Source organism: Suncus etruscus, chromosome 14 (genome assembly GCF_024139225.1).
Source record: "Suncus etruscus isolate mSunEtr1 chromosome 14, mSunEtr1.pri.cur, whole genome shotgun sequence".
NCBI classification, from domain to species: domain Eukaryota; kingdom Metazoa; phylum Chordata; class Mammalia; order Eulipotyphla; family Soricidae; genus Suncus; species Suncus etruscus.
The window spans coordinates 26,945,590-26,970,178 of record NC_064861.1 but is presented as its reverse complement, the minus strand read 5'-3'; the positions used below and the strand labels follow the sequence as shown (position 1 = coordinate 26,970,178).

The 24,589-nt window shown below is 52.3% G+C and overlaps 2 protein-coding genes across 2 annotated transcripts in view; both read left to right on the top strand.

Moving 5' to 3' along the window:
• REEP2 (receptor accessory protein 2) overlaps positions 1-24,589 on the top strand; it is a 73,498-nt gene that overhangs the window by 8,158 nt on the left and 40,751 nt on the right. The gene's annotated exons all lie outside the window — the stretch shown is intronic.
• Positions 16,581-18,984, top strand: EGR1 (early growth response 1). Its single transcript, XM_049786006.1, has 2 exons — positions 16,581-16,940; positions 17,649-18,984. Exons 1-2 carry the CDS (start codon positions 16,634-16,636, stop codon positions 18,968-18,970), a joined length of 1,629 nt encoding a protein of 542 aa, XP_049641963.1. The 5' UTR covers positions 16,581-16,633; the 3' UTR covers positions 18,971-18,984.

Sequence of the window (24,589 nt, the reverse complement as noted above, 5' to 3'; positions counted from 1 at the left end):
TGGATCAGCTGTGTACAAGGCAAATGCCCCGCTATCTCTCTGGCCCCAGCCCCTACTTCTGATTTCTTTTTGTTTGTTTTTTGGCCACACCTAGCAGTGCTCAGAGGTTACTACTGGATCTGTGCTCAAAAATTGTTCCTGGCAGGCTCAGGGGACCATATAGGATGCCATGGATCTAAACAGGATCTATCTTGTGTGTAAGGCAAATGCCTCACTGCTGTGCTATTGTTTCGGCCCCAACTTCTAATATTTCTTAACTCTGGTCTTCATTTTATGGGGTTGTTGGAGGTTTGGTCCACACCCAGTTATCCTCAGGAGTTACTCCTGGGTCTTCCCTCAGAAATTACTCCTGGCAGTGCTCATAGAATCATATGGGATGCCAAGAATTAAACCCAGATCAGCTATGCACAAGGCAAACACCATACCTGCTGGACTATCACTCGAGACCCTGATTTTCACCTTTTTTTTTTTTTTTTTTTTTTTGGTTTTTGGGTCACATCCGGCGACGTTCAGGGCTTCCTCCAGACTCTACGCTCAGAAATTGGTCCTGGCAGGCTCAGTGGACCATATGGGATCCCAGGATTTGAACCACTGTTGGTCCTGGGTTGGCCGCTTGCAAGACAAATGCCCTACCACTGTGACCCAGTCCCCTGATTTTCACCTTTAACAGCATCTGCCCAAATTCTATGTCTGGACCAGGACGGTCGTGCAGGGCCGGTGATGCTGTCTGATCTACAGGCTTCAACGGTGGGCAGATGTGGTGACCAGTACGGCTCCCCTAGCCTGATGTCGGATTCTGAGGGTTGCAAGCCACGATGGCTAGGTGTGGGATGCAGGATGCAGGAGTACAGCAGAGGGATGGAGTGTCTTCCTGAGCGTGCGCGCGCGGGCACAAACACACACACACACACACACACACACACACACACGCACGCACGCACACGCACACGCACCTGCAGCCACAATGTCCATGGCTAAGGAGGTCCTGACTGATCCTGCCCCACCAGGCTCTGAACACCTCTAGGTTTCGCAACAGGAACATGCTCAAATTTCCCAGCTCTGGTCCGTTGCCATGGAAACACTCAAGTCTCCTAGGACTCGGCACAGGGCCTGGCCCCTGTGGTGCAGGGGAGGAGAAGAACGATGGAGGATGACAAGGAGAAAAAATGGGGCTGAGCGGGTAGCTCAGTAGCAGGGCACTAGCATGTGAGGCCCTGTGTTCTACCCCTGACAAAGGAAATTTTAAAAAGGCCAGAAAGAGAGAGAGAAACAAGGGGAACAGAGATTTATGCAGTCACTTCCCTTGCATGCAGCCCAACCTGGTTGGATCCCTGGAGCCTCCTATATCCCAGCCCCACCAAGAACACAAAGCCAGGAATAAGCTCTGAGCACAACCAAGCACAGCCCCCCCCCCCCAAATAAACAGAAAAGGCAAAGGGGAGAACCCAGACCACCACAGGTTCATAGGGCAGCCTTCCCCACCTGAAGTCCCTAAGTAGAAAGGACTAAAGCTGCACCTTTGGGTCCCTCGCCCTTGGCGGGAGCACCCACTCAGTAGCCCACGTAGACTGCAGAGAAAAACTGAAGCCTGACCAGTAGAGTGATCCACTGATTGACCCAGCTAGGTGGAGCTAGAGATGAGACTGTGCTCAGGGAGTGCCTGCAAGGAGGAAGAGCCCCACTAGGTGGCACAGTTTCCTCCCAGTCTGGGATTCCCCGGGCTGTGGTTCCTGTACATCCTTGAAGGTGGACGGGAGGGCCATGGGGTTTGCAATGTCCATTCCCCAGTCCATGCTCCCGATCACTCCTCACTGCAGAAGACTGGACGCCAGAGAAAAGGGACCCCACCTTGGGGAGAGGGTGGAGAAGAGGGGAGGTGTGGTGTGCATCTGGCGGCCCAAGGAAACCAAATTGGGCCTCTGAAATGGCAACCAGAAAAGATGCAGAAATTGATTTCAGAACCAGGTGGAGCGAGGGGCCCAAGAGGTGGCAAAGGGATCCGGTCAATAGTTCAGGGTCTAAGGTATTGGCCTTGTACACCGCTGACCTGGGTCCAATCTCTATAACCGCATATGATTCCCTGAACGCCAATAGAAATAACCCCTGAGCACTGAGCCAGGAATAACCCCGAGCATGGCTAGGTGTGGCCCAAAAGTAAAAAGATGGCTGGAGTGACAGTACAGTGGATGGAGCACTTACTTTGCGCTTGATCAGCTGAGCCAGATTCCATCTCAATCCCCAGCACCACAAGTAAACTCCTGGACCTCCCAAGGAAGAAGAATAAGCCCTGAGCACCCCTGGCTGTGGTTCAAAAGCAAAAAGGGAGGGAGGGAAGGAAGGAAGACAGGGAGTAAGAGCAGGATGGGAGGGAAGGAAGAAGAGGAAATAAAGACTGTAACTCCCTGGTTCCCAGAATCCCAGAGCATTTTTTTTTGTCGGGGGGGGGGGGGGCCACACCCAGCGGGGGCAGGACAGGGCAGGACCTCCAGCATCTAAGTGTGCACTTCAGCCCTTTGAGCCATGTTCCAAGTTCAATCCCAAGTTTTTCTGGGTTTTGATTTGGGGGCCACATACAGTGATAATCTGGGGCTACTCTTAGCTCCATGCTTTGAGTTGGGGTCGTTCCCTATGGTGCTTGGGGGACCATGAGATGCGGAGATTAGGAATTGAACTCAGGGACCAGAGAGATAGCATGGTGGTAAGACGTTTGCCTTGCATGCAGAAGGATGGTGGTTCGAATTCCAGCATCCCACATCGTCCCCTGTGCCTGCCAGGGGCGATTTCTGAGCCTAGAGCCAGGGGTAACCCCTGAGTGTTGCCAAGTTTGACCCAAAAACAAAAACAAAAAAAAAAAGGAATTGAACTCAGGCCTCCTGCATCGAAGGCTGCTCTAATAGCTTATCGAGTCATCTGCCTAGTTCCAGGGTATTTTTACAAGTATAGGGATGGGACTCCTTGATACCTTTTTTTTTGGGGGGGGGGGCATGGAGCACACTCCAGGCTTACTCCTGACTCTTTGCTTAGGAATTACTCCTGCTTAGAGGAATATTATGTGCTGCCAGGCACTGAACTAGGGTGAGCTGTGAACAAGCCCATTAGCCCTAAAGTATCTCTCTGGGCCCAGCTCCTCAGTACCTTACTGTGGCCTCTTTCCCAAATGACCCTACAGCCAACATCCCTAATGAGTGAGCCCTCCTCTTTGTCCCATCCCCAGTGGGTGGGTGATCAATAAATAATGCTGCCTGAAATATTCATGGTGAGTTTTACACCAGTGTTCTTTAGCTTTGCCTTTCTCTGGGGAACCAGAGAGCTGCCAGAGGCATGCAAGGGCCCCAAGAGAGCTCTTTGCTGTCTCTGTGCCAACTGAGGGTCCTACTGTGCCAAGATTTCTACCTGTTCCCATCTCAGCCAAAATCATGATTCAGGGCAAAGAGAGACCTCAAAGGGCGAACATGTGCTTTGCATGCAGGAGGCCTAGGGTTGATCCTACTACATGGTCCCCTCAGTATTATCAGAAGTGAGCCAGAACACTGAGTTCAGAGTAGCCCCTGAACAGCACTGGATGTGGCAAAATACAAATAAACCATGATTTTTGGTTTTTGGTTTTTGGGCCACACCCAGCAGCACTCAGGGTTTATCTTGGCTCTGTGCTCAAAAATCTCTACTGGCAGGTTCGGGGGACCTTATGAGATGCCGGGAATCAAACCGGGGTTCATCCCAGGTCAGCTACATGCAAGGCAAATAAATGCCTTACCACTATGCTATCACTCTGGCCCTGCAAAAGGCAAATCATGATTCATTCCCATCAAATAAGTAAAGGTGCCCCAAGCTCGACAGAGTCAGTATCATGCCCCTCATACTCAACATGGGGTCCTGAATCAAGCAAAGAAGTTTTTGGGGATTTTGTCTCCAGTGGCACAATGGACTCCAGCTTCCTCAGCTCCTTGGGTAGGATCCCCAACTTCCTGCTCCCACCTCAATGACCGCCTAAGCAAGAAGGACCCAGGGACCTCCTACCTTTGTGGCCAGGTCACCCTCACCTGATTTTGTTCTCCAGAAGAAAGGAAGTTCTTGAACCTAGTTAGACCACGGCCAGTCCCTCCTTTGGAGAAATCAGCACCCCACAAATCTTGGGTGCCCAGGGCCAGCTACCCCAATACTCTCCTCCTACCTCACCTGGTTCCTTCCAGGGCAGCTTAGATGTGACTCACCTACCTCCCTCGCCCCACTTCCCACCCTCCACATCAGTCTCCTGTTCCCCCATAGATCAGCCCCACCCAGTGTCTTCTCTGGGTCACAATCTCTTAGTACCAGCCTGGCACACAGGAAGTTGGTCCTTGGCATGCAGGACGTTCCAGGGATGACCCTCAACACTCTCACTCCAGGAAAAACACTGCATTCCAAGCTTGGGAGTTGGGGGAACCCTGCTTCAGAGGATCCCTTCCATAATCCAGGAGCTTCTCTGCCTTATCTTCCCCTCCTTTGCTTTTCCCTAAATGAAGTCTTTTAGAGCGTAGCACATCAGGAGGGCGTTTGCCTTGCATGCGGCCAACCCAGGACAGACCTGAGTTCAATTCCTGGCATCCCATATGGTCCCCCCCAGCCTGCCAAGATCAATTTCTGAGCTCAGAGCCAGGAGTAACCCCTGAGCACAGCCAGGAGAGACCCAAAAAACCCAAACAATATGTATATAAAATAAATAAAGTCTTTTATAAAACAAACAAACTTGGGAGTTGATGTGGAGTGATTTGCCTGCATCTGGGGGGGGGAGGAGGGTGTCTGCACTCTTTGCTCTCTCTCCCCTAGCGGGGAGGCAGTTCTCTGCTCCCCTTCTTTCTCTGCACACACAGATGGGAGGCAGCTTTACAGCCACATTCAGTTCTCACTTTAATTCAAATGCTAAATTGGGAAGAAGAGCAGCTTCACACTCCCAATTTAGCCTGGGAGAGAAACGGGGAGACAGCCTGGATGTTGCCAGGGAAAGGAAAAAGGTTGGGTTTGGGGTGGGGGTGGTGGCAAATGTACCCAGAACCCTAGAGAAGACAATGACACCCCATTATCCAGCTTCTAAGAATAGAGCGCCCCACCCACAGCTAGGACTTCAGAGGGACCCTCAAAGTCACCTGCAGGGCAACAGCCATCAGGGGCACCACCAGTCCTGACAAGGAAAAGTTTGTGTTTATAAGTTAAAGGTAGAGGCTCGCTGCTTCGGCCCCTGGTAGAACCCAGTATCTTCCAGAATCTTCTTCCAAGTCTAATTTTCTTTTTTGGGGGGGCAGATGTCACACTCGTCGGCGCTCAGGGTTTACCCCTGGCTCTGCACTCAGAAATGCTCCTGTCAGGCTTGGGGGACCATATGGGATGCTGGGATTTGAACCACCATCCGGCCTGGGTTGGCTATGTGTAAGGTAAACACCCTAGTGCTGTACTATCTCTCTGGCCCCTCTCTGGTGTCTTTTAAAACATTTTATGATGGTAAAATATACATCACACAAAATTTACCTTATTTATTTATTTATTTATTTATTTATTTATTTATTTATTTATTTATTTTTGTGGTTTTGGGTCACACCCAGCAATGCTCAGGGGTTACTCCTGGCTCCAGGCTCAGAAATTGCTCCTGGCAGGCACAGGGGATCATATGGGACACCGGGATTCGACTGATGAGCTCCTGCATGAAAGGCAAACACCTTACCTCCATGCTATCTCTTCAGCCCCTTATTTATTTATTTATTTATTTATTTATTTATTTATTTATTTATTTATTTATTTATTTATTTATTTTTGGCTTTTGGGTCACACCGGGCAGCGCTCAGGGGTCACTCCTGGCTCTACACTCAGAAATCGCTCGCAGCAGGCTCGGGGGACCATATGGGATGCTGAGATTTAAAACACTGTCCTTCTACCTACAAGGCAAATGCCCTACCTCCATGCTATCTCTTCGGCCCAAATTTTATCTTTTTTTGTTTTGTTTTGTTTTGTTTTTTGGGTCACACCCAGTGGCACTCAGAAATTGCTCCTGGCAGGCATCGAGGACCATATGGGATGCTGAGATTCAAACTACTGTCCGTCCTGGATCAGCTGCATGCAATGCAAATGCCCTACTGCTATGCTATCTCTCCGGCCCCTTCTGCCCATTTTTTTAAAGGAGCTCATACACATAAATCATGTCCTCTACCACTGAGGACATCCCCAAGATGTAGACATTCCCAAGAATGTAGAGACTACCTCTACATTCCCAAGCCCCCATTTGAACTACTTCTGTCTTGTCTTGGCTCTTTGCGCAGGTTGGTACTTGGCAGTGTGGTGTTTGGGGGCGGGCCATGTGCAGTACCAGGGACTGGTATGTGTTCAGCTCAGCTCATTGCGCTATCTCTTCAACATGACCATTAAATGTGTTTGTTTGGGGGCCAGAGATATCATACAGTGGGTAGGGTACTTGTCTTGCATATGACATTGGTTTGATGCCTATATATGGTTTTCCAAGCCTTTCAGGAGTGATTCCTGAGTTTAGAGCTGAGCACCCTGATTGTATACCCACACCCCAATTTTTTGTGGGTTTGTTTATGTTTGGTGTTGCTCAGGACTTGATCAGTTGATCAGTCCTTGTGGAACTTGAAAATCAAATATAGTGCTGGGTATTGAACCCAGGTTGACTCTGTCAAGAAGGCAAATGCCTGAACCCGTCTCCTAGCTCTCCATCCCTTTAGTGTAACCATCTTGAAGTGTTAATTAGTACCATTAAGTTAATTTACAATGTCCTGTGACTATTATTACTATCCATATTTAGAACTTTTACTTTGTTCCAACAAAAATTCTGTAACCAGAAAATAATTCCAGTTTTTTGGTCCTAGCCTCAGATAACTTCTATTATTGTTGTTTTTTGTTTGTTTGTTTGTTTGTTTTTGGGCCACACACGGTGATGCTCAGAGGTTACTCCTGGCTATGTGCTCAGAAATTTTTCCTGGGTTGGGGGACCATATGGGATGCTGGGGATAGAACCAACATCTGTCCTGGGTCAGCCATGTGCAAGGCAAACGTGCTACCACTGTGCTATTGCTTCAGCCCCCTATTATTTTATTTTGTTTGTTTTTGGGTCACACCTGGCAATGTTCAGGAGTGACTCTTAGTGGTGCTTGGGGGACCCTATGGGATGTTTTTACATTCACCTGTTGTTGGACATTTTGGTTGTTTCCACCTTTTAATTAGTGTCAATTGTGCTGTTATGAGTAAACATTTTTTTTTTTTGGTGTTTGGTTTTTGGGTCACACCTGGCAGCGCTCAGGAGTTATTCCTGGCTCTACGCTCAAAAATCGCCCCTGGCAGGCACAGGGGACCATATGGGATTTGAACCACCGTTTTTCTGCATTCAAGGCAAACACACTACCTCCATGCTATCTCTCCGACCCTGGAGGGTTTACTTTCATGTGGAAAAGTTTGATCCCCGGTACTGCATGATCCCCCTAGCAATGCCAGGTGTAGACCCTGAGTTCTGCTAGGTGTGATCCAAAAACCAAAACCAAACCAATACTGGGTCTTAGAACATCCAAAGAACCTCTCCCTTTGCTGATTGCTGATATCAATCCTGCATCCTCTCCCCTGAGTCAAGGCAGAGGGATGAGCCAGGGAATAGACTAATTCAGGATTCCTGGGTTCAGACTAGCTTCCCCTTCTTCTCACTGTCAGAGTGATCATCAGATGGAAGTATCCCCCAGCTTCCCAGAGCAGCTTCCTCTTCAGGCATGGATGATGATTGGGTCCTAAAATTGGGTACCCCTGTGGACAAAGTGGATAAAAAGATGGTGGGGGGGAGAGAAAGAGATCACTTTCATATCATCGCTTCAAAAAAATAAATAATAGACTTCAGAAACCAGAGTGATAGTACAGCTAATAAGAGATTTGCCTTGCACACAGCCGGCCCAGGTTCGATCCCCAGCATCCCATATGATCCCTGAGCCTGCTATGAGCAATTTCTGAGCAAGAGCCAGGAGTAACCCATGAGTGCCACCGGATGTGGCCCAAAACCAAAAATGAAATTAAAAGTAAACAAAAGACTTCATTGTTCTGTTCCTCAGGAAATAGATTCACTTTTGACTTTCCTCTCCCCCTTTGGGGCCACAGTCAGTGATGCTCAGAGGGTTGCTCATGATCTGCACTTAGGAATTACTCCTGGCAGGACTTGGGAGACAATATGGGATTCTGGGGTGATATCAAACTTACACTTGGGTTTGCCTAGTGCACTACCTGATAGTCCTGGCCCTCATTTACTTTGACTCTTTGGTTTGGCGTTTTGGGGCCACACCAGGCAGTACATAGAGACTATTCCTAACTTGGTGCTTGGAGATCACTTCCAGCAAGGACCATGGCATGGGGCTGGGGATCAAGCTCTCCAGCCTGCTGTTGTGAGCTGGGGCTCCGGGACATTTTTCTTGCTCTCTGACCGGGAAGTTCCCTTAGTCTGTGAGAGCTGGTGCATCAGTGACCAGACCCCCTCTGACTGACTGGGTTTCCGAGGGACCCTTCCTACAGTCAAAACCCAAAAAAGCCAAAGTGAATCTGTTTCCTGAGAAACAAGGCAATGAAGGAGTAAACCCTGAGCATCCAAAAATAAAATAAAACACACTCACGCACACACACACACACACACACACACACACAAATAAAGAGAAAGAGCAAGCTAACGCCTGGAGCAGAGCTGCTATTTGGGAACTGGTGAATGAAGGAATGTAAAGATCTTTCTGATCTCTCTCTCCCGCACCCACTCAAAAATCCTGCAGGGGAGCCAGAGAGCCTGTACTGGGGCTACTTTGCTTTGCATGAAGTCAATCGCAGTTTGTTTATTCATGGCTACACCTGCCTGTGCTCACTCAGGGATTACTTCTAGCTCTTTGCTCAAGAGATTACTTGGTAGGGTTTCAGGGTATCATATGGAGTGAAGGGGATCAAACCCAGGTCAGCTAGATATAAAGCAAATGTCTTACCTACTGGTACTATTTCTCTAACCTCAACTCAAAGCCAGTTTGGTCGGTGGCACAAGAGATGACTCCAGAGCACAGAGGTAGTCTTAGCCCTCAGCACCACCACTCTGAAAACCCCCAAAGAAAAAATACTGCAGAGCGAAAGCTTTGTGTGATTCATTCTACAGTACAAAAGAAAACAGTTATTGGGTCCTAGATTCCACGGGTTTGGTGCCCACTCCAGAGCAGACGAAAGAAAAAGGAAAAAGAAAATCTCAGGGCCAAAGAGATCACACAGCACGTAGGGAATTTGCTTTGCATGTGGTCAGCTGAGTCAGGTTTGATCACCAGCATCTCATCTGGTCCCTTTAAGCACGAGCCCACCAGAAATGATTCCTGAGTACAGAGCCAGGAATAACCCTTGAGAATCACCAGGTGTGGCCCCAAAACACCACCAATCCCCCAAAAAAAAGTACAGTGATGGAAGGGGTAAAGCAAGTGCTTTTCCAGAGAAAGGAAATGAGGGAGGAAAGAAAGGAGAGAAAGGAGGAAGGAGGGAGGGAGGGAAGAAGAGAGGGAGAGAGGAAAGGAAGGAAAAGGAAAGGAGAGAAGAAAGGAAAGGAGGGAGGGAGGGAAGAAGGAAAGAAGGAAAAGGAAGGAAGGAAGGAAGGAAGGAAGGAAGGAAGGAAGGAAGGAAGGAAGGAAGGAAGGAGAGAAAGAAGGAGAGAAAGAAGGAGAGAAAGAAGGAAAGGAGGAGGCAGGGAAGAAGGAAGAAAGGAAGGAAAGGAAAAAGAAAGAAGAAAGGAAAGGAGAGAAGGAAGGAGGGAAGGTGGGAGGAGGAAGGGGAGGAGAAAAGGAACTTTCCTGGTATTGGGGGAAGGGGGTCCAGCCAGGGAGTTCCAGATCTGGAGCAGGTCCCCTGCACTCTCTGAGCCTTGCCCCGTCCATGCCCAGGGTGAGATCGGTGCCCATTTGCTTCTTTCAACACTGACAGGACAACTGCCAGTCCAGGGCTTAGCACAGAGCTTGTCACCGAGGCGGCAGCGTGCCTGGGGGACGGATGGGAAGAGACAAACTATCTCTCGGCTGGAGAGAGACTGTATCTCGAGATGAAGGGAAATGGGAGGAAACCAGCCCTGCTGATATTACTGTCGTTGCTGTCAGGTTTGGGGGTTGGTTTTTGGCTTCCCCAGCGGGCGGCCCTTGGGAGCGGGGGTAACCCCCGGGGCTGCGGCTCCTCCAGCCCCTCCTCCGAGACCCACCGAGAAGCTGAGCAGCCCTGGTGCGGGCGGGGAAGGCCCGAAATAACCGCGCTGCTATTCCTGCCTCGGAGCTGGAAGGGAAGGAACGCTGCCTTCCCCATCCAAAGGCGGCGAGTTATGTAACTCCCCTCCCTCCGCCCCGCAGAGGAGCTTCCAGAGATTTCTGCAGCGGGCTTTCTGCACCCCCGGCTGCGGGGTGGAGATGGGGGGGTGGCCAAGACACCACCTTAATCCGTTCCCTGACCCGGAGTCTGGCACGGGGAGGCCTGCCTAGTGCAAGGTAGAAGGGGGACCTCCCAGGACCCCCCTGGCAGTCTGGAGCAGGGGAGATTGGGAGGGCCTTTCCCAGTGATCACCATCCTCCTTGCCCCCTCCGTGCCTCCAGCCCAGTTCTCATGGCCAATGGCTTCCACTTCAAGCCCAATGTTAGGTCCCAAGCCTTTCCGGCTGACTCAGAAGGCAACTATCCAGACCCCACATTCTCAGGCAAAAGGCCCTCCCCCCAGCTAGAATCTAGTCCCAGTCTCTTCCAGTAGCCCCATGTCCTGTCTGGAACTTGTCAGGCTATGCAGGCCCTTCTCAGACCCACCAGCGAGGATCTCAAGTCCTAAGCTCACCTTCCCTTAGGGACTCAGTTTCCCCATGTTAAGTGGAGGAGAGATGGTGCGTATCTCCTCTCAAAACTGATGCTCCCAGTGGGGTTGTTTTTTTGTTTTTGGCTTTTGGTTTCTGGGCCACACCCGGCGGCACTCAGGAGTGACTCCTAGCTCTGAGCTCAGAAATTGCTCCTGGCAGGCTCAGGAGACCATATGAGATGGCAGGGATCAAACCCAGGTGCATCCCTGGTAAGCAGCATGCAAGGCAAACACCCTACCGCTATGCTATCACTCTGGCCCCCTCCTCCCGGTCTTTTATTCTCACTCTCTCTTTTTTGGGGGGGAACACACCCAGTGATGCTCAGAGGTTATTCTTGTCTCTGCACTTAGTGGTGCTTGGTGAATCATATTGAGATGCCAGGGATCAAACCCGGGCCTACCCACTGTGCTATCACTCTGGCCTCTCTCTCTCCCTCTCTCCCAGTACCTGAGCTCTTCAAGTTTCTTCTCACCCTTTAAGACTTTCTCTGGGCTGTAACCAGGTCCACCCCCAGACTTCCCCGAAGGCCAAGCCATCCATGTTTCCGAGGGAGCCTTGTGAGTTGTTGGAAAGAGTGACAGGAGCCTTAGACAGAACCCAAGAGTCACTTCCTGCACCCAGGGCGGCCACAGAGTGCAAACCACAGTCACATGTGGGTGCTGACGTCACAGGGGAAGAGGAAGCAGCAATGGAAAAATGGGGCTTATTTTCCTTCAAGGGCTGCAGCTGGTGGGGAGCCTGGGTTGGGTGTTGCAGACCTGAGGGTTCCCCACTGCTTTCTCGGGGTACCTCAACTGCCATATTGACACTCTCCACCTCTGCCACCTCCTCTCCCTTTTGCCTGGAAAGTGTTGAGCAGTACAGTCAGACCTGCAGATCCTTAAGGACAATTCTCCTTATCCAGAGCTTCTGTACCCCGTGCTCGGTGGTGGGGTCCAAATCCCAGGCTCATCCCTAAGCCCTGAAGAAGGCCTGTAAGCACCCAGGCCAGAGCACAGGTTCAAAGACTTCCTTAACCCTAGACCCTTCTCCCCTAGGCCTCAAACCACTTATCCTGTCTGAATTGGTGCTCACAAGTCCAAACTGAGATTTGACCTCTCAGGAAGTAGCAATACTTTTTATTTTATTTTGTTTTGGGGTTACACCCTGCATTGCTTTTGGTTTGGTTGTCACTCTTGGTGCTCAGGGGACCATGCGGTGCCAGGGATAAAAAATGGAGGTCAGGGGTGACCTCTGAGAATACTGCCAGGAGGAAGACGTGAGAAAAACCAGGATATGGCCCCAAAAAGAAATGAAACGAAGGGCTCTTATATGCAAAGCTCTTGCCTCTTGTATTATCACCCTGGTCTGTGGGTGGGTTGGGGTACTTTTCACCCTGCTCCTCCCTCCTTTTTCCCTAGTTTCAGTAAACAGAAGTGGGCCACAGGCCAAAAGGCACAGCAGACAAGCAGCAAGGGGGTAGCTTGGATGCCGGCCCTCCTGCAGAGAAGGCAGCTGTCAGAAAAAAAACTCTCTTGGGGATGAACTGACTTCTGTCCCCCAGTTGCTGAGAAGGCCAACAGACTTCCTTCCAGGACACAGGCCCTGACAGATGGGTGGGTTGAGAGTCACCATCCTCTCTATGGGACCTTTCTCAAGACAGGAAAAGCAGTCAGGGTTAAGGGGTATAGTTCACCCTAAACATTCTCTCTGCTCATCTCATCCTGGTGTCCTAGACTGGTCATGGCCACTCTTCCCTTTTCTACAGCTGTCCCCTATGCCTGGAGTGACAGAACTACCACAGTCTAACATGCAGAGTTGCTTTCATTTCAGCAGTCTTCCTTTTGTTCCTTTTTTTTTAAGGGGGGACACAACTACCTGTGCTCAGGTCTTCCTCCTAGCTATATACTCAGGGATCACTCCTAGTGATGCTCAGGAACTTATGAGCTGGTTTGCTGTATGCACACCACCCACTGTACTATTACTCTGACCCTCAGTCTGTTTTTTTTGTTGCTGTTGTTTAGTTTTTGGGCCACACCCAGTGGTACTCAGTGAGTAGTTACTCCTGGCTCTACACTCAAGAATCACTCCTGGTGGCCCTCAAGGGACCAGGATGGAACCTCAGTCAGCCACATGCAAGGCAAACGCCCTACCAGCTGTGCTATGGCTCCAGCCCCAGCACTTTCATTTTATCTGATAAGAGCAGCAGCTTCCAGGAAGGCAAAATTCCATCTGTCTGTCTCCTTCACTGAGAATTCTGGGCGGTTCACAGGGACAGTTCGAGTCTCCTAGAACAAAGTGAGGTTTCTAGAACAAGGTGCCTACTCCGAGGCGCCACTCATGATGGAGGGACAAATGTACTTTAGGTGATCTAGGGGAAGTCTTTCTTTCAGTATTCCATGGTGATTGCCATGAATGTTGAAATTTTCTGCCCTGGGAAAAGATTCAGATGAACTCTTTGGCACAATGTCGCCTGTGTCTGGATTGGAATGTTTCTCCGCCCTGCACAACTTCTCAGAAAAGGATCACAGGGTTTTCTTTGAGACCACAGAGGGTGGAAGATAGTTTTATGGGTGCCCTTATGGGTCAAAAGCCTCCGAAAATAACAACAACCATTGTTTACTGAATGCCAAGTGCAAGACGGGCTCTGTGCTTGGGAACTTCCCACATGGCCACACATGTCAGTGTCAGTCTTCACAACAATCCTTCCATGTGGGTATCATTGACATTCGCCAGCTTTTCCAGTTAAAGAAAGTGAGATACAGGGCCTAGGGAGATGGTATAGGGCTGGAGTCCATGCAGGAGCCATTCCTGTTTAGATGACCCTGGTACCTCATGATCCCCAGCACAGAGCAGAGTGGAGGAGACTGGACCTGAGGGGAGCAAGATCACTGGTGTGGCCCCAAAACAAACAAATGAAAGTGTTAGAAAGCTGCAGCTTTCTAACAATGATGGAGCACTTGTCTTGTATCTATGTGAGGCCCAGGGTTCCATTCCTAGTATTGGAAAAAAAAATTGTAGCAACCAGTTCTAGAATAGTGGGTAGGGTGTTTGCCTTGCACACAGCCTACCTGGGTTCGACCCCCAACTTTTCATATGGTCCCGAGTCTGCCAGGGGCGATTTCTGAGCCAAGAGCCAGGAATAACCCTTGAACGCTGCTGCTGGAAGTGGTCCAAACACCCCATCAACAACAACAACAACAAAAGAAGAGAGGGGATAACATTTTTTAAAAAATGACCCGAGAGGGGGCCGGGCGGTGGTGCTGGAGGTAAGGTGCCTGCCTTGCCTGCGCTAGCCTAGGACGGACCGCGGTTCGATCCCCCGGCGTCCCATATGGTCCCCCAAGAAGCCAGGAGCAACTTCTGAGCGCATAGCCAGGAGTAACCCCTGAGCGTCACAGGGTGTGGCCCAAAAACCAAAAAAAAAAAAAAAAAATGACCCGAGAAACACAGTACCCCACCAGGAAGTGACAAAAATGGGCTTCTAATCACACAGGAGCATCAACCCCGGGAAGCATCACTCTTGTCCCTAAAGACAGTGGAAAGAACCCCTAAAACATGTGCTTGGCTGAACTTGGGGTGAAGGGGGAGAAGAAGGAGAGGGAGGGAGTGCAGAGAACTTGAGAATTATCCCCTTTCCCATTTAAGCCCCCGGAGGACCCGACCTCAGGATATAGTTTGGGTTCACTGGCACCTCATCCCTCCCCCTAAACTCAATCCCCTCCTAACACCACACCCCACACCCCCATTTCCTGTTTTCTGTTTTCAATCGGGGAAAATGCAGCGCCTCCCCTAGACTTAGGGCCGGAATCCTTGTTTTCCAGGGGTGTGCACTGGGCTGCGGGCAGGGGGTGGGAGGGTTTCCCCGTCCGTCCGCGTCCAGCTGGCCCAGGGGGGCCCCCCTTCCCCGCCCGCGGGCGCGGAGTGTCACCCCGGCGGTGGCGGCTCCCCGGGGACTGCAGGGGAGCCCGGGCTGCGCGCCTGCTCAGTGCGCGCTCACTGCGTCTTAGGCTCCCCGGCCTGGCGCGGCGCCCGGGAGGCGAAGGAGGGAAGGCCGGAGCTGCGGGGGACCTCCAGGGGGCAGCCCCGAGCCGCTCCGCTCTGCCGATGGCCGGGGAGAGGGGCGCGGGTGTCTCTCGGGCAGCCCCCTTCTCAGAGCCCCCCACGGCCCTCATCTGCACTCCTACGCTAGTTTTCTTGGGGTGGGGGAAAGGAGGCCACACCCGGTGATGCCCAGGGGTTGCTCCTGGCTATGCGCTCAGAATTCATTGCTCCTGGGGCCCGAGAGATAGCATGGAGGTGAAGCGTTTGCCTTGCATGCAGAATGTCATTGGTTCGAATCCCGGCATCCCATATGGTCCCCTGAGCCTGCCAGGAGCGATTTCTGAGCAGAGAGCCAAAAACCAAAAAATAAAATAAATGAAAAGCATTGCTCCTGGCTTGGGGGGACCCTATGGGCCGCCAGGGGGGCTGGAACCCAGGTCGATTCTGGGCCAGCCGCGTGCAAGACAGACGCCTTACGGCTTGCGCCACCGCTCCGCTAGGTCCTGCAAAATGTCCCCCTCGCGGGTCCCCGTCGCTCCCCCAAAGGCCTGCTGCTGGGTGGGAAAAGACTCGGGTCGTCGTCACCGGATTGGGGGTGACGGTGCAGCCCCCCTCCCCACCCGTCGGCGGCGAGTGCAGAAGCAGCGGGTGGCTCGGCCTCCCCGGCCTCAGTTTCCCCGGGCCGAGCCCCGCCTCCCCGCCGCTCCTCCCTCCCGCCCTCGTGGAGCCCGGCTCCCACGGTCCCAGCGGGCGGCCCCGATGACGCCGGCAGCCTCCCAGCCCGGCCCGGCTCGCCCTCGCCCCCGCCCCGGGCCCGGGCTTCCCCGGCCACTTCTCCGGGGGAGCCACTCGGAGGAGCGAGCGCGGCGCAGTCGGCCTCAGCCGGCCCAGCTCTCCGCCGGGCGGGCGTCCCCCGCATCGCCTCGCATCGCCCCGCCAGCTCGGGCTCCGGGCTGGGAATCGGGCGCGAGGGGGCGGGGAGGGAGCCCGGGAGCCGCGAGCAGCGACCCGGAAAGGCCATATAAGGAGCAGGAAGGATCCCCCGCCGGAACAAGCCTTATTTGGGCAGCGCCTTATTTGGCGCGGCCCGATATGGCCCGGCCGCTTCCGGCTGGCGGCGGGCGGAGGGACAGGACCGGGGCGGGGGCAGGACCGGCCCCCCTGCGCGGCGGCGGCGGCGGCGGGAGCTCCGGAGGCGGACGGGCCAGCCCGGGGAGGGAGTCCCCGGCGGCGGCTTGAGCCCCGGAGCCTGGACAGCCCGGGATCGTCAGCTGGCGCGGGGCCTGGGGGTGCTTGCTGGCGGGGACCCGCCGCCCTCCGAGCGGGGGGGGGGGCTCCGCGTCACTCCGGGTCCTCCCGGCCGGCCTTGCCATATTAGGGCTTCCTGCTTCCCTTATATGGCCATGTACGTCACGCCGGGGGCGGGGCGGGGCCGGGGCAGACCCTTCAAATAGAGGCGGATCCGGGAATCGCGAGAGATCCCAGCGCGCAGAACTCGGGGAGCCGCCGCCGCCGCAGCCACCGCCGCCGCCGAAAGCCGCTTGCCGCCGGCCCCGGAGCGGGCGTGCGAGCCAACTCACCCGGGCACCCCAGCTGGCTGCCGGCGCTGCCCACCCAACACTGTCCCCCGCGCCCCGCATGTGACCCGGCCAGGCCCCCCTCAGAGTGCGCCCCCCAGAAGCGGCGGCCCCGGGGCTGCGCCCACCCGCCCCGACACCCACGCCGGCTCTCCAGCCCGCCCGAGCGAGACCCGGGATGGCCGCGGCCAAGGCCGAGATGCAGCTCATGTCCCCGCTGCAGATCGCCGACCCCTTCGGCGCCTTCCCGCACTCGCCCACCATGGACAACTACCCGAAGCTGGAGGAGATGATGCTGCTGAGCAACGGCGCCCCCCAGTTCCTCGGGGCTCCCGGGGCCCCCGAAAACAGCAGCGCGGGCGGCGGCAGCAGCGGCAGCAACAGCGGCGCCGGCGCGGGCGGAGGGGGCAGCGCCAGCAGCGGCGGCGGCGCCTTCAACCCTCCAGGGGAGGCCGGCGAGCAGCCCTACGAGCACCTGACGGCAGGTAAGCGGGCCCGGAGCCGACGATCAGCCCTTGGGAGACCGTCCCGGCGTGCAGTCCGACCCCCCGCGGCCTCTGCAGCGCCCCCTTCGCCGCAGCAGGGCCCCCCCGGGAGCTCCAGGCTGCAAGTGGGCTTCCCCTTCCAGTGCTCGCAGGAGTCCCACGCACGGGTCCTGGGTTCGATCGACCCCACGCCGCCGTCCCTCCTCCCTAGCGGGGCGCCCGGGAGCGAACCCTGGTTTGGGACGCAGCCGTGTGGGCTGCGTGGGTGGAGGGGGAGCTTGTTGTGACGGAGCGGGGTTGGCTGCACCCCCGCTCCCGCTTCCCTCGGCGCCTCCTGGCTGCAAGCCTGCCTGCCTCGGACCCGTGGCCGGGGTCGGGGAGGGGAGAGCAGGGGCCCGGCTTCGGCTAGGGGGTGCTGGCGGGCAGGAATCCCTCGCCTGCGCAGCCGCCGCTGCGGAGCTGGGGGAGCCGCAGTGCAAGGGGATTCTCCCTGTTTGCGTCAGTTGTTGATCCAAGTGGGCCCCGCGGCTGGAGCCGGGCCAGGGACATTGCAATCTGCCGCCATCAATTATTAACCAGCCTCGGGAGTCCATGGAAGCGGGTGCGACCTCTTGCCTGACGGCGTGTGGGCCCTCGAGGTCCTGTCCTCCTCCAGTGATTGCTGTCCAGTAACCGGCTTTCCCCCCTCTTTCTCTCTCTTCCCCACAGAGTCTTTCCCTGAAATCGCTCTGAATAATGAGAAGGCTCTGGCGGAGACCAGTTACCCCAGCCAAACCACCCGGCTGCCGCCCATCACCTACACGGGCCGCTTCTCTCTGGAGCCGGCCCCCAACAGTGGCAACACCCTGTGGCCCGAGCCCCTCTTCAGCCTGGTCAGCGGCTTGGTGAGCATGACCAACCCACCGGCCTCCTCCTCTTCTGCACCGTCGCCGGCAGCTTCGTCCTCTTCCTCAGCCTCGCAGAGCCCGGCCCTGAGCTGTGCAGTGCAGTCCAGTGACAGCAGCCCCATCTACTCGGCAGCACCCACTTTCCCGACGCCTAACACGGACCTCTTCCCCGAGTCCCAGAGCCAGGCCTTTCAGGGCTCAGCGGGCACGGCGCTCCAGTACCCGCCTCCTGCCTACCCTACCACCAAGGGTGGCTTCCAGGTCCCCATGATCCCTGACTACCTGTTTCCACAACAGCAGGGGGACCTGGGCCTGGGCACCCCAGAGCAGAAGCCCTTCCAGGGCCTGGAGAGCCGCACTCAGCAGCCTTCGCTCACTCCGCTGTCCACCATCAAGGCCTTTGCCACGCAGTCGGGCTCTCAGGACCTGAAGGCCCTCAACACCTCCTACCATTCCCAGCTGATCAAGCCCAGCCGCATGCGCAAGTACCCCAACAGGCCCAGCAAGACGCCCCCCCACGAACGCCCCTACGCCTGCCCCGTGGAGTCCTGCGACCGCCGCTTCTCCAGGTCGGATGAGCTCACCCGCCACATCCGCATCCACACGGGCCAGAAGCCCTTCCAGTGTCGGATCTGCATGCGCAACTTCAGCCGGAGCGACCACCTCACCACCCACATCCGCACTCACACGGGGGAGAAGCCCTTCGCCTGTGACATCTGTGGGAGAAAGTTTGCCAGGAGCGACGAGCGCAAGAGGCACACGAAGATCCACTTGCGACAGAAGGACAAAAAGGCAGACAAAGGGGCCGTGGCCTCCTCCACGACCTCCTCCCTCTCTTCCTACCCATCCCCAGTGGCCGCCTCTTACCCGTCCCCTGCTACCTCGTACCCGTCCCCAGCCGCCACTTCCTACCCATCCCCTGTGCCCTCTTACTCCTCTCCCGGGTCCTCAACCTACCCGTCACCTGTGCACAGTGGCTTCCCGTCGCCCTCGGTGGCCACCACCTACTCAGCTGTCCCCCCAGCCTTCCCAGCCCAAGTCAGCAGCTTCCCATCCTCAGCTGTTACCAATTCCTTCAGCGCCTCCACAGGCCTTTCGGACATGACAGCCACCTTTTCTCCCAGGACAATTGAAATCTGCTAAAGAGAAAGTGGGGGGGAAATGGAAAAGGGAAAGAAAGAAACAGACTTGAAGGACAGGAGGAAGAGATGGCCGTAGCGGGGTTCCTTTTCCATCCAATGGAGGTTCTCTGAGCCAAATCCTCCTTAGGGTCCAAAGTAGAAGGACCCTCGGACACAACAATTCTCTCATGTCCCATCCGCCACACTTCTCACTGTCTCTGAATTCAGCTGCCTGATACAGCCATGTCCAAGTTCTTCACATCTCTCCAAAGAACTTGATTTGCATGGGTTTTGGATATATCTTTTCAGTATCATCTCCGTCGTATGCCTGACCCTTTGCTCCCTTTGATGCTAGAAAATTGAGTTGGCAAAATGAGGTCTGGGCCCCTCAGCGCCCAGCCCTGCACCCTTGTACAGTGTCTGTGCCATGGATTTTGTTTTTCCTTGGGGTTCTCTTGATGTGACGATAATTTGCATATTCTCTTGTATTATTTGGAGTTAAGTCCTCACTTTGGGGGTGGGTGGGAGGGAAAGAAAAGCCAAGCAAACCAATGATGATCCTTCATTTGTGATGATGCTGTGACAATTAAGTTTGAAGCTTCTTTTGAAACAGCTGTCCTCGGTATTAATCAGCATGTGTCAGAGAGACGTTCCGTTAACCTTTTTGTAAATACTGCCCGACTATACTTTCACATGTGGTCCTCTTGGTTTAAAAGTTTCACGTCTTGGTGCCTTTTGTGTGATGCGCCTTGCAGATGGCTTGACATGTGCAATTGTGAGGGACAAGCTCACCTCTAGCCTTAAGGGGGGGCAGGGAGTGAAGATGGGGGGGTTGGCTTTGGGAGCAAACTAAACGAGAGGGCTGAGCTGAGCCTTGGGTCTCCAGAATGTAAGAAAACAAAATTTAAAAATCTGAATTTTCAAATGTCTATTTTTTTAACTGAAAATGTAAATTTATAAATATATTCAGGAGTTGGAATGTTGTAGTTACCTACTGAGTAGGCAGCAATTTTTTGTATGTTATGAACATGCAGTTCATTATTTTGTGGTCTTATTTTACTTTGTATTTGTGTTTGCTTAAACAAAATAACTGTTTGGCTTATAAACACATTGAATGCGCTTTATTGCCCATGGGATATGTGGTGTATATCCTTCAGAATTAAAAGGCAAATAAACTAGCTGTGGTTGGGTGTTTCCTAAGGGAAGGGTTTTATAGTTCAGCCTGTGAAGGAGTTGGAGGGGTACTCGCAGCCCCCCCCCCCCAAGGTGTCTGGAATGATTATTGGCTCTCTGTGATACTGAGTGTATCCTCACTGGAGGATGGGGGAGGCTTTGCAAGCTAAGGTCAGGTTCGGAATCGGAGATATGTGGCTGTAGGCAATGCTCTTCCCACCTCAGATGTTTGGCCAGCCCTGCTCTCTATCATTGGACTCCTTTAGGGAACTGGGAAACAGCAAAGTTGTGATAAATTCAGCTTCTTCCCGTCCTCTTATGTCCCCCGAAACTTGAGGGCATAGAAGAAGCCAAGCAATTCTCAAGCCAAAATCTTTCCAGGAAGAAATTTCATTACTTGCCAGCTGGAGCTGTCATCTTTGGCAGCTTCCTGGGATACAGGGCTGAGTAGGTTGGAGACTGGCTTATTCTTCAAGTTTCCAAACCATCCAGACGAAGTGCCGGGGATCTAACCAGGTCTCATGCATGCAAGGCATGTATTTTGCTGCTGAACCACAGTTCTGGCCTTGGCCCCATTATTTAAGAAGTCTGAGGTACTAGGTTCTTCTGGTGACAGCTTCCCAACAGTCCAGACTCACATTGGAACTACCCTTGCTGTGTACCGTGAACAATGCCTTGACCTGCCTACAATAGTTTTTCAGACAAAGAGATACCAGGGGTATGGTTGTCATGATGCAGCTCCCTAGCACATGTGAGGCCCTAGGTTTGATCCCCAGCATGGCAAGAAAAAAAGATAAGCCAGAGGGATAATGGGGTCAGGTGCTTGCCTTGCAAGGGCTGACTGGGGTTTGATCACTGGTACCCTGAGCACACTGGGGGTGATACAAAAGCAAAAAAAGAAACCTCCCTAAGACAGATATAAACCCCTTCCCAAATTAACGCAGTGCCTGTCCTGTAACATAGTATGGCAAGCATGGGACAATATGGATAGAAAATGGTTCCCAGTCAGTTCACCCAAGGGCTTAGGAAAGGTGGAAGTTTGAATTGTAAGGAGACAGACAGAAACAGCACCCTGCTGACCTGTCTCTGAGGCCAAGAGCATGTTGTTTGGGTCCTTGCCCAGGGAAGTCCAGTTTAACCTGACTTTCCTTGGTAGGGTCTTCCAGGCCACTGATTCATTCCTCCTCCTCTTGGAAGCCAGGAAATTCCAACACATCTCTCTGGCAGTGGCCCAATTCTCTCTTTCATTCTACCTTTTGCTCACCAGCACTGGTGACGTCTGCCCTTTTCTGTTATACAAGACTTCAGCCTGGAGCAGGGGCCACTGAGCCATCTCCTCTAGCTTAAGGTCACTTCCCTCCAGGCCTCCTTAAAACACTACCAAGTCTCCTTTATATACTACCAAGTCCCGATGGGACAATATTTGTGCTGGCACATCTCTTGCTAGCCCCACCTACCCTTCCCATTCTCACACTAGGTTCAGGAACACAAGTCTACACCTGTTAGACATTCTTAAGAAATTCTTCCCACAAATTACCAGGAAGCAAACATGGCAAGTATAAAATAAAAAGAAAAATCAAAGAGTATATTGCTCTCTAAATGGGGGAGGGGAGCTACTATGTAATATCAAATGTGTTGCCACAGAGCCTCAGAATTAGACTTCCAAGCTCTGACTCCAGAATATCTTATTAATCTATTTATTTATTTATAAAAGTTTGGGCCACATGCAAGGCCAGTGATAATACCTGCTGTACTATTCTTCCAGCCCCAGAACATTTGATTCTTAAGGATCTAGAATGGGGTCCTGGAATTGGCCTCCTAAGTTAGCAACCAGGTGATTTTGGTGCAGTTGGCTTGATGAGAAATTCTGCCAAGTCTTTTCATTTGTCTATTTATTTTGCTTCCTCTGGGCTCTGATTTTAGGAACCACTCCTGGCAGGGGTCAGGGGACCTGATGGGGTGTTGTGGTTGGATCCAGGGTTGGCTGCATGCGAGGCAAGTGCTCTTTTCTTATCACTCTGGCCCTGCTGTTCATTTTTATTTGTTCTTTAAATATAAAAGGGCTTCTTTAGGTTATAATAGTCTCAATAAAGTTCCTTTGGAGGTCAGAGAGAAAGCCCATCAGGATGAAGCATATGCTTTCCATGCAGGAGACACAGGTTCCATCTCAGTGACCTTCAGGAGTGGCCCCTTAGCAGAGAGATAGGAGTTGTCCCAGAGTACCAGACAGTGGCCTAAAAAACAAAAACAAGTTCCTTTGCATGATTGAAATAGAGCAAGGGTCAAAAATTGCCCCATTTCACAGTCCAAGAATATAAAGGAAAAGAAATGTGTTCATTTTAAGTCCTGCTCTTGTGAAGGAAACCTGAAACCAAGGGCACAGGGCAGCACTGATAAAAGCTGTCATCATCATAAAGGCTGAGGTTTGGGAAGGGACCCAGATAGTGTTGAACAATTGATTGCAACCTGGGGACATTTGTCTAGGGCTTCAGAGATGTGGGGCAGGACAAAAGAGAGGACTGGGTGGGGGGAGAGGAAATCTCCCTGGTGAGGACAGGTTTAGATTTTGAAGTAAAACAAGAGCCAGGACCTCTGGACCCTTGAGCTTCTCTCCAGAATTTCAGGAATGTTCACCCTGAGACTCTGTGAAAGACTAAACACCCAGAGAGGAAGACCTCAGTCCTGTTTGCAGGCTGGCTCTGAGATGTGAGTTCTACCACCCCCCCATTGGAGGGAGCACTCCCTGCCCCCACCCACACTCACCCTGAAGAAATGGTGTCAGGAATGAGTGCTATAGGGTCTAATATTTCCCACAATCTTTGCTTCACCCCTCTCTTTGGATTTTTTCCTGGTTCGTCCTTATTTCACCAGAGAAAGGAAGATAGGACAGAGGAAGAGCTCAGTATTCTGAGGAAAATGAGGCCAAGTCTAAAAGAGTCAGGAGTCCTGTTGATATGACTTTATCTTTTTTTTTGGGGGGGGGGGTCCACATCCAGTGATGCTCACGGGTTACTCCTGGTTCTGCGCTCAGAAATCACTCCTGGCAAGCACAGGGGACCATATGGGATGCCAGGGACCAAACCCAGGTTCGTCCCAGGTCTTCCACATGCAAGGCAAACACCCTACCAATGTGCTATCACTCCAGCCCCATGACTTTATCTTTTTATAAATGTTTTTTTTTTTTTACCCATAAAAATTTTTCCTTTGAGGGCCCGGAGAGATAGCACAGTGGCGTTTGCCTTGCAAGCAGCCAATCCAGGACCAAAGGTGGTTGGTTTAAATCCCGGTGTCACATATGGTCCCCCGAGCCTGCCAGGAGCTATTTCTGAGCAGACAGCCAGGAGTAACCCTGAGCACCACCGGGTGTGGCCCAAAAACAAAAAAAAAAAAACAAAAAAAAAACAAAAACTTTTTCCTTTGAATGAGGAAATTTATTAATTTTTTGTACCCAAATAGCAAATTTAGTTAGTCACTTCAGTGATTTTTTTTTCTTGTCTTTTTTTTACACCCAGCAGCACTCAGGTGTTACTGCTGGCTCTGTGTTCAAAAATTACTTCTGGTAGGCTTGGGGGACCATATGATGCCAGGGATCAAACCTGGGTCAACCTCATGCAAGGCAAATGCCTTACAGGCTGGGGCTGTGCTATTATTTTGACCCTCTTCTTGTCTTTTTTTTTTTTTTTTTTTTTTTGGTTTTTGGGTCACACCCAGCAATGCTCAGGGGTTATTCCTGGCTCGACGCTAAGAAATCACCCCGGCAGGCTCGGGGGACCATATGGGATGCCGGGATTTGAACCAGCGACCTTCCGCATGTAAGGCAACTGCCTTACCGCTGTGCTATCTCTCCGGCCCCTTGTCTTTTTTTTTTTTAACTTTATTTAAAGAAAATATATCACACAGTTGACACAATTGATCATAATACATTTGTTTCAGGAAGAACAAAGGCAAATTTATTTAAAAATAGAAAAATTGGGGCCGGAGAGAAAGCATGGAGGTAAGGTGTTTGCCTTTCATGCAGAAGGTCATCAGTTTGAATCTGGCTTCCCATATGGTCCCCCGTGCCTGCAAGGAGCAATTTCTGAGCATGGAGCCAGGAGTTTCCCCTGAGCACTGCCAGGTGTGACCCAAAAACCACACACACACACACACACACAAAAAAAAAAAGGCAAAAAAAAAATAGAAAAACTAAAGAAAAGATTCAGTAGCAAGTACATTTTTGAAAATCACTGAATGACCAACTAACTCATTAAAGGCCCAGCAAGTTTAATAAGCTCTCCTCCTTCTCCTTCTCCTACTCTTCCTCTTCCTCTTCCTCCTCCTCCTCCTCCTTCTTCTTTCTCACAAGAGTTAAAGTACAGTAAAAACGGTGTTAGAGTGGCAATTGTTGTTTGCATAGGCCCATTCTTGTCTTTCTTTTACCATCATAAATGCCTAAGAGAGCGTGATGATGATGGTTTGTTTTGTTTGG